Here is a 9,768-nt window from a genome sequence, read left to right on the forward strand (position 1 = left end):
GGAGAGAATGGTGAAAATATTCATTCGACAATCTCCGCATCCACATTGTCCTCCTTAGCATTCCCCTCCCGCGTCCAATTATCCGTCCCCAATCCAATAGCAGCTTCCGCAATCTTCTGCGAATGTGGTTCTTCCTTCAAGATACGGAGCCTAGCGCATTTCCCCATTCCATGCCTCCCCCGTTAGTTTAGTTCTTCTGATCAACCCCCCCCCCCCCTCCCCCCCCTCCCCCCCTTCTCACCATGTATCTCACTTATGCCCAAACAAAAAACATTTAAGCGCACCTTCGCTTGTGATTCTTCCCCCTCCGATGAGCCACCAGATTGTAATCACTTTCAAACCACTTCGCACACTCGACGCAGTAATGCCTGCCTAGACCCGGAAGGTCCTCTGCGGTTTTGGTTCGCTTGTATTGGGTAAGATGTTTGGAGGAGCCAATGTCTGCGCAGACTTGGTCATAGTCTCTGTATGTATAAGCGGGTTACGTCAGACATATATATATATATATTTATTCACCATGCTCATGCAGGGTCTTTCAATGGATCTCGATTTTGATGGACTGTTATGGATATTTTGTGATATTTGATTGACGTACCTTGTCCGCCGCTTGGTTTTTATTCTTCTGGTAGCGCCCATGTTTAAGAAGCCTGGATTGCCAGGCGGGTATTTATTGAAGCAGAAACAAGCAGTGAAAAGTTCACTGTAGCGTTTGACAGATGTATATCAAAATACTCCTTTACCTACCTTTTGAAATTGTCGGCGGCTTGGCTGATCGATGCGCTATTCCTAATTGGTACCGGCTAGCTTAAACTTTCCTCCGAGTGAAAGAGGAAACATTAAACCAGCCGCCAAACTTAGTCTCACCAAAACTTCGTTATGTCGATGAGACGTTTTTCCTCAGCCTCGGCATCTTGGTTCCCTTATCAAACATGAAACGCCAAAATTACACGCCAGCATAGGTACCCTGTTGGTATTGGTAGAAATGAAATGAAGTGATTTGGTGCGTCCTTGTCAACTCGCAAATTTTCAGCAATTCCCACTCCTAGAAGGGTAGGTAGGGTGAGCAGCTTCATAAATATACTATTCCGAAGTTAGAGCAAAGAGAAGATTGAAACTTCTTTCAACTCTCCCCTTCGTCAGAATATCGTCATCTGTAAGCAAACCTGCACATCAGATGGTAAATGTACAGCTGGTGATTGGTTGTGGCTGGCTTCTAGTATTCGCAGCCCGTTAACGGCCCTTGCCTATAAAATTTTTGCCAGCCGAAGCCTGCGGACGGGAGGAAATGGGTAGCCAGTCACAGTGCTGGGATTTGCATTGCTGGTCTGCAGGTCACAAATTTTTTTTTTTTTTTTCACTTGCTGGTTGGCGCTCCACAAATCAGATTTGCTGCCGTGGGAGATAAATGGATCTAGCACGAATGGGTTCTCGTGGGGCTGTGGTGCTGTACCGTATGGTTTTGGTTCCTCTCAAGACTGGGTCGGTACACAGCCGAGAGCCGGAAGGGAAGGTCGTGTGTCTTTTTGTGTGACCGTGAAGGCTACGAGGGAGAGCCCTTGGGGGAAGAGTAGTGTAATATTACTAACGCCTAGTAATCGTAAAACAGCGTAACCGTACTAGCGCAGTACTGCACTTCGCCTGTATCCCGCCCAGTGCGGCTTTCTCTCGCAATATCGTGTAATAAAGCAGCTTGGGGCTTGTTTTTTCTTGCTTTGGATTTCCTTCTCCTCTTCCTCTCGTCTTCCTTCTCTCCCTCATATTTCCCCCCTTCCATCTTCCTAATCATCTTCTAATTCCCCTCTCACGGCCTTCGTCGAGTTGCTTGACTTTCCTCGACGTTGGATGTGCCAGCGTATAGCTCCATAGTTCAGTGTGCTCAGAGAGCAGCAGCCACAATGTTCGCGACCACTCGGTTTGCCCGCGTGGGTGCGCTGGTGAGTGATTTGTCCGCTGCAATTCTTGCTTGACTACATTTTAGCATCTCACATATTCATTAGTTCTTCAGCGTAGCTAACGTATTCCCTGTTTAGGCATCCAAATCTCGTAACGTATGTGTTACCGGTGTCCCAAAAAAGCACTAAATAACGTCCCAACGATTTCGGCCACTCCACATAGGCTTAGATGTCGCTTGCTGACTCTTCTCCTCGAATAGCTTCTGGGTGCTCGGAGCCTGGCAACTGTCAGCGAGAATCCTCTCGACAAAAAGGTCGAGATGTGCAATTATGAGAAGGTGCGATTTTCCCGGCCAGTAGATCTAAATCGGGGAGCTTCGGGGCAGCGGGTTTAGTCCCCTTGTCTGTGGGATTCACAATCGCTTACAATATTTCAACAGGGCAACTACATCAACTACAAGTATGGCATTTTCCTTCATTCCTTTATGCAGGAGATTCATCTTGTTTCACGGGAATGACTCACGAAAGTTAATAAATGTACTCTGAAATGAATGTGCCAATTAACTTTCGGTGATCCCTGCACTCAACGGGGGAACATGGAGCTGCCGTGCACTGTGCAACAGACAGCTGCTAACACGCCTTTACTTACTCCCTATAGGAAGATGGCAGAAAACCTAGATATTGTCCGAAGCAGACTGAACCGCCCCTTAACGTACGCTGAGAAGATCATGTACTCTCACCTTGACGATCCTCATGAACAAGATATCCACCGCGGAAAATCATATCTCAAGTTGCGGCCAGACCGTGTGGCTTGTCAAGACGCCACTGCCCAGATGGCCATTCTTCAGTTTATGTCCGCTGGAATGCCCTCTGTTGCTACTCCTGCCAGTGTCCACTGCGACCACTTGATCGAGGCTCAGGTTGGTGGCGAGAAAGATCTTGCCAGAGCTAACGAGATCAACAAGGAAGTATACGACTTTCTCTCCACATCCTGCGCTAAATATAACATTGGATTCTGGAAACCCGGTTCCGGTATTATCCATCAGATTCTCCTCGAAAACTATGCTTTCCCCGGAGGTCTAATGATTGGAACTGACTCCCATACCCCCAACGGTGGTGGTCTTGGTATGGCTGCGATTGGTGTTGGCGGTGCTGACGCCGTCGACGTCATGGCTGGTCTCCCCTGGGAATTGAAAGCTCCCAAAGTCATTGGTGTGAGACTCACGGGTAAATTGTCGGGATGGACCTCTCCCAAGGGTAAGGTGCCCTCTTGTTAACTGACCTTTGCAGCGTCTTGAAAACTCTCACTAATGAATACGCTGTAGATATCATCTTGAAGGTCGCTGGAATCCTCACTGTCAAGGGTGGTACTGGTGCTATTATCGAGTACCACGGACCTGGTGTCAACTCTCTCTCTTGCACTGGTATGGGCACCATCTGTAACATGGGTGCTGAAATCGGCGCTACCACTTCCGTCTTCCCCTTCAACGACCGCATGTACGACTACCTCAAGGCCACCAAACGCCAGGCCATTGGTGACTTTGCCAGATCTTATGCCCACAGCCTCCGCGAGGACGAAGGCGCTGAATACGATCAATTGATCGAGATCAACTTGTCTGAACTTGAACCCCATATCAACGGCCCATTCACCCCCGATTTGGCAACCCCCATCTCCAAGTTCAAGGATGCTGTCAAGGAAAACGGCTGGCCAGAGGAACTGAAGGTCGGCTTGATTGGTTCTTGCACCAACTCCTCCTATGAGGACATGTCCCGAGCCGCTTCTATCGCCCGGGATGCTCTGGACCACGGCATCAAGGCCAAGTCTCTCTTCACCGTTACCCCTGGTTCTGAGCAGATCCGCGCAACCATTGAGCGGGATGGTCAGCTTAAGACCCTTGAGGAATTCGGCGGTGTCATCCTTGCCAATGCTTGCGGTCCTTGCATTGGACAGTGGGATCGTCGGGATGTGAAGAAGGGCGAGGCTAACTCCATCGTCTCTTCCTACAACCGAAACTTCACTGGACGTAACGATGCCAACCCTGCTACCCACGCCTTCGTCACCTCTCCTGATCTCGTTGTCGCAATGACTATCGCCGGAACCCTGAACTTCAACCCCTTGACCGACACCCTCAAAGACAAGGATGGCAAGGAGTTCAAGCTCAAGGAGCCGACTGGTGCTGGACTTCCGGCCAACGGATATGACCCAGGCCGTGACACCTACCAGGCCCCACCAAAGGACCGATCTTCCATTTCCGTTGCTGTCTCCCCCACTAGTGACCGTCTCCAGATCCTTAAGGCTTTTCAGCCATGGGATGGAAAGGATGCTCTCGGGATCCCAATCTTGATCAAGGCTCAAGGCAAAACCACCACTGATCACATCTCCAGTAAGGCGGCAAAGCCCTTCCCAGTTTTCTACGTCTCGCTTTTTGTCATACTAACAGTTTCCGTATAGTGGCTGGGCCCTGGTTGAAATACCGTGGCCACCTCGACAACATCTCCAACAACATGTTGATTGGTGCCATTAACGCTGAGAACGGCGAGGCCAACAAGGTCAAGAACTTCAAGACCGGCGAATATGGCCCGGTACCCGCAACAGCCCGTGATTACAAGGCCAGAGGAATCAAGTGGGTCGTCATTGGTGACTGGAACTACGGCGAAGGAAGCTCCCGAGAACACGCTGCCCTCGAGCCCAGACATCTTGGCGGTCTCGCCATTATCACCCGAAGCTTTGCCCGTATCGTAAGTTTTCCTCGTCAAGAATGAAGCAATGCTGTACATGCTACTAACATCCAACCCCCCATTTCTTACAGCACGAAACCAACTTGAAGAAGCAGGGTATGCTTCCTCTTACCTTCACTGACCCAGCCGACTACGACCGCATCCGGCCCGATGACACCGTTGACCTGATGTGCACCGAGCTCGCCGTTGGCAAGCCCATCACCCTCCGCGTCCACCCCAAGAACGGCAAGTCATTCGATATCTCCCTCTCCCACACCTTCAACGAGCCACAGCTCCAGTGGTTCAAGGATGGAAGCGCCCTGAACACCATGGCCAAGCAACGTGCGTCTTAGATTTGTTTCGGGCCAAGATTATCGGGGGCGTACGAAGCAAAAGACTATTTTTATTTTTATTTTTATTTTTTTAAAAAAAAATAAAAATAAAAATATAAAATAAAAAAAAAAGGATTGAAGGACATACAGATTGAAAGGAAAGTTAGGGGTGGTATCTTGTTTTCCTTTTCGTAAATGTATGAATAATGTTCATATGTTTTGTGTCTTTCTGTAAAACGCATCGAAACGGATGACTCTGGGCATGTGGACCTTTGTGTGTGGGAGTGGTGGAACCGCTATGAGCAAAGAAGAAGATAATCGCAAATGCAGGAACAAGGGGAGCATTTTCTCCGCCACTGCATGCACGATGGAGAGGTGTCGTAGGACACTCCTTGTTCACTCCTGCATCTGCATGCTGCCACGGACAGCTAACTTGTGCTATCGATCGATGCAAGTTTGAATCGAGGGGACGATTTTGAGCGCCACGGGTGCCTCGAAAAGGTGGGAGGTTGGGGGAAAAGTTTTTAAAATTGGCGATTTGATAAACCCCTTTCTACCTTTTTTTCTTCTTCTTTTTCTTATCATTTTTCATCTTCCTTTTTTAAGAACTACCTCTTGCATGTATCAACTGAAGCCTTATTTCCCTAACGTTTTGTAGAGATTGCTTTCCCTTGTCTCCTTTTGCTCGACGAAATTAAATCCACACCTTTTCTCCTTTTTCCTTTGTCATATGTGTATATATCTACGTAAATCAGCTACTGTATTCCCGTGTCTTTTTCATTGATCTTGCTCTTTACACATGGTTTCTTTTGCTCTCTCTCGAGCCTGTCAGTATTATTATTGTTTTCAGTAAGCTGATATCTTTCTCCGTTAAACGAGAGGGAAGGCCGTTTTTGATCGCAAAAGGAGAGATCATCATTTCATCTATTACATTACAAATCACAAAATTTGCGAATGGTCAAAATAAAAAAAACCACCAAGCAAAGAGATTGATTCAAAGCGTTCCATGATCTCCTGCAATGCTCTCCCATTTTGTTTAGCTAGCTTATTACTGATATAACTTACCATGCCATCAAAATAGCCTCGGTAAAAGTTTTAAAGGAGTTTCAACTTCACCTAAATCCAGATGTTGCCGAGGGCCGTTTCTGTGGACGCCTCTCCTCCCGAGATACAATGAAAAAACATTAACTCTTCTTTTGCTTTATCTTTTAGTTAGCTGATGGAGATGCATCGAATCCGAGAGGATGAACTTTAAACCAAAGGGATGTTGGTGTCAGAATGTGGGTTTCGGGATTGGGGAGCTTAAGGGGATATGGCGGCCGGGAAAACCTCCTCGGTTGTTTGGAGTTGGGATATCCTATTGTATTTGTTCTTTATGTGTACGGATACGTGTATCTAATACACCTGCGGTTGTGTGAAATTGCGGGGTGGGGGTTTTAACTAGTGGACTTCGGACGCCTAAAATGCGCCGTCTGAAAGAGTCTAGAGGGTAAGTTACCGTATGATCTGAACATGAAAATCGGGTAGTGGCGGTTGTATTGCAGACTCTTTTTATCTTTCTGGGCGGAAGATCGAATCTCCTCGCCGGTTAACAGCTGGACGTTTTACAAACAATTCTTTTTGATCCTCTATCATCTCTCCTTGTTTCTCTTTACGAGAACTTGATTATTTTATCTATCGTTTCCTGTGGATGGAAATTACATCCATCATACCTCCCTTTTATACAGAATCAGTTGTGAGAGCCAAACTCTAGACCAAACTCGGCAGAAAGTGCACCAAGTGCCGTACCTGTATTTCGGGATTAAGGCTGAGGTTAGTAGCTGAAGGTGGATATCACTTGTGACTATACACTTTATATACACATACAACACCCTGCCCTGTCGTGGTTCTAATTGAGGTTTTGGAAACCACTCTTTTGCCGCAGTCAGAGGGGCCGATTTACTGTGAGACTCTGTACTAGGAATTGGTTGTCTGTTCCAGAGGATAGTTACACACATACATTTAAAATAAACAATAATAACCCAGTTTTGGGAAACGAGAAATTTGTCATTCTTCGACAAAAGTTCAATGCGACATTTTAAGCAAAAGATAGGGGAAATCCATTAGCAGCAAAAGGGGTAAAGGAGGATGGAGATGGCCGCAGTCGCACAACGCATTTCGCTGCCGGAGGTGGAGAGGTTGAGTGGATCAGTGATCAGGCTGTTGGCTGGGAATCCTGGGAAGGTATTTATTTTGCATATCTTCAAAACTCCCCTGGAACTGATGCAGAAATTCTGATATTATTATGAATCTGAAAGAAGGGCTAACTTTATCCTTGCTTGCTACAGTTCACATTACAAGGTGAGAGATGGGTATTCTGATATCAAATTAGGAATCACGCCCTGTTCAAGGATGCCGAAAACGCTAACATGAACCCTCCCGATTTTCACCAAACAAAGGGACAAACACCTATCTTATCGGCAAAGGCAGAGACCGTCTTCTGATAGACACAGGCGAAGGGAAACCCAGCTGGTCTGCCTCGCTAAGGGGTGTCCTGGAGGCCGAAAAGGCCACTGTGAAGCAAGCGCTCCTGACGCACTGGCACCGAGATCATGTTGGAGGTGTCCTGGATTTGTTGGAGATTTGTCCCAATGCTAAAGTGTGCAAATACGATGGGGAAGGGGATGAGTTGAATATTGAGGACGGCCAGGTTTTTACGGTGGAGGGTGCGACGCTGAGGACAATACATACTCCTGGTCATACAACGGACCATGTCACGTTTTTGTTGGAAGAGGAGAATGCATTGTTTACGGGTGATAGTGAGTCTTTTCCCGGCGTTCGACTACCAAACCCAGCCCTGCTCTGCTCTGCTATGAAGAGTGTGATTTTTCCTTTGTATATACATATATATATATGCTGATGTTTATCTTCCATTGCGTTGCTCATCCAGACGTCCTTGGTCATGGTACTGCAGTTTTCGAGGACCTTGCTGTGTACATTGCAACATTGGAGAAGATGCGTAACCTTGGTGCTAGCAGGGGATATCCTGGACATGGAGCTGTGATTGAAGACTGCAAAGCTAAGATTACCGAATACATTGAGCACCGACGGCAGAGGGAGGAAGAGGTACTGCGAGTGTTGAAGTTTGGAAGTCTAGACGGCGGCAACCCAGGTACAGGAGGAGCATTGTATAAACCTCGCGCTATGTCGCCAGACGAGCTGGTTTCAGTTATTTATCCGGATATCGCAGATCAGATGCGCATGCACGCCTCGCATGGTCTGATCCAGGCATTGATGAAGCTGGAAAATGAGGGCAAGGTGACGTCGGATAGCATATCTGGGCGGTGGCAGGTGAGTGGTGGGAAAACATCTTTGTGATTTTCTTTTCTTTTTCTTTTTCTTTTGGCTCTTATTCTGTCAATTTAGATTAAATATACTCCGTATATATATATATATATATATATATATATTAAATTCTATCTATGTAGTTATCTGCTTCCATTGTTTTCCCTTTGAAATCGTCACTGTTATTGAATTCGGCAATCTAGTGGAGATTCCGACCAATGCAACCCAGGCCTTTGAACTTTCAACTACGAGAATCACATATAGAGATGCAAACATCATTTTCTAATACCCTCATCAAACATCTTAGATATAGGCTTTATGTAGATTCAGATAGACTAAATAACAGGAAATCTTATGATAGGAGTATATTTAAAATAAATTCATTTTTCACTGTTTTTTATTATGGAGAATTTGACTTTTGCACTAAAATTTCATTGTGTTTTTTCCGGATGAGAAAATGAGCAATTTTCATGAAAAATATCCCCTCAGCATGTTATTATCCGTTCCACAGCCTATATCTGATTTGGCGGTTGAAGACATTAATTATTTTGTAGGAGAAGCATTTTAACATGTGTCCTCACACAAAATGCACATTTGCCGTTTGAATTCAGGGACGAGTAACTTGACTACATTGATGAAATAGTTAGGGTTGGCGCAGTCAGGTGCCCGCTCGGTCTGGGCAAAACGACGTCAACATCCAACATCCCAACATCCAAGAATCTTTGGAATGACCGCATGCCATGGATAGGTAGTGTTACCCTACCACTCACTGGGCTAACCCAATTACCCCGTAACTCACGAATTGTGTTGCTCTGCTTGATCCCGGTGCTTTGTTTACATCAATGAAGTCACTCCTGGGTGATCTTTCTCCCCCATCCATCCGTCGTCTCCTTGCTAAGCCGATTTTTTTTAAGCTCAACTCCAACTTAAGGATCGCAAATTACCTCACCTCCGTCTACGTTTATTTGCAAGATCTGTCGAGGGAGTGGTGCAGATTCCTGCCTTCCCCAGTTTTTGACAACTAAACCAGTTTTGCCCTCTCTGGTACGTAACGTGGGCCCGGGACCTTACTTCTCATTCCCGGATCAGTTATCATAGACAAACAGTCCACATTCATCCCTTCGCATCACCTAATTTTCAACTTCAGTACCTATATTAGAATCCATCCCCTCCCCCCCCCCCCCCCCGAAAAGGGTCGGTTAGTAGGAAGGGAGAGATTGGTTTATTGTCTGTTCTACATGTTTTTTAATGAAAAAATTGGTGATGCGGCACTGAAGTTATAACGAGTAAGTACAGAATCGACTAACTACCCAGACCTTCACGCTGAGATGACTGCGTAGGGAGCAGAAAAGATTAGGGAGGTGAGAAAACAGGGAAGAGCTAATTTAGGAGCTAATTTTCAAGCGTTTATTTGCTTGAGTAAGTAGAACATATGTTAGAACCTGTAGTTGAGGCGCGACACGCAGAGATAACGTCTGATGTGATTAGACGTCGACGAGGAA

General features: G+C 46.4%; 4 protein-coding genes across 4 annotated transcripts; 3 read left to right on the forward strand and 1 right to left on the reverse strand.

Moving 5' to 3' along the window:
* Positions 1-20: 20 nt before the first annotated feature.
* On the reverse strand, positions 21-636 carry PADG_04897 (uncharacterized protein; the record flags this gene model as incomplete). Its single annotated transcript, XM_010762123.1, has 3 exons — positions 21-150; positions 285-464; positions 596-636. The coding sequence occupies 3 exons, from the start codon at positions 634-636 to the stop codon at positions 21-23; spliced, it is 351 nt and encodes a 116-aa protein (XP_010760425.1).
* A 1,259-nt stretch (positions 637-1,895) lies between these two features.
* Positions 1,896-2,287, forward strand: PADG_11844 (uncharacterized protein; the record flags this gene model as incomplete). The annotated part of the gene is made up of 3 exons (XM_010762260.1): positions 1,896-1,934; positions 2,031-2,048; positions 2,153-2,287. 3 exons carry the CDS (start codon positions 1,896-1,898, stop codon positions 2,285-2,287), a joined length of 192 nt encoding a protein of 63 aa, XP_010760562.1.
* Positions 2,288-2,554: 267 nt separating this feature from the next.
* Positions 2,555-4,963, forward strand: PADG_11845 (aconitate hydratase, mitochondrial; the record flags this gene model as incomplete). The annotated part of the gene is made up of 4 exons (XM_010762261.1): positions 2,555-3,149; positions 3,218-4,276; positions 4,345-4,631; positions 4,703-4,963. The coding sequence occupies 4 exons, from the start codon at positions 2,555-2,557 to the stop codon at positions 4,961-4,963; spliced, it is 2,202 nt and encodes a 733-aa protein (XP_010760563.1).
* A 2,106-nt stretch (positions 4,964-7,069) lies between these two features.
* Positions 7,070-8,299, forward strand: PADG_04899 (uncharacterized protein; the record flags this gene model as incomplete). The annotated part of the gene is made up of 4 exons (XM_010761882.1): positions 7,070-7,165; positions 7,270-7,282; positions 7,381-7,740; positions 7,872-8,299. 4 exons carry the CDS (start codon positions 7,070-7,072, stop codon positions 8,297-8,299), a joined length of 897 nt encoding a protein of 298 aa, XP_010760184.1.
* Between the last annotated feature and the right edge of the window lie 1,469 nt (positions 8,300-9,768).

The sequence above is a fragment of the Paracoccidioides brasiliensis genome (genome assembly GCF_000150735.1).
Source record: "Paracoccidioides brasiliensis Pb18 unplaced genomic scaffold supercont2.5, whole genome shotgun sequence".
Lineage (NCBI taxonomy): Eukaryota > Fungi > Ascomycota > Eurotiomycetes > Onygenales > Ajellomycetaceae > Paracoccidioides > Paracoccidioides brasiliensis.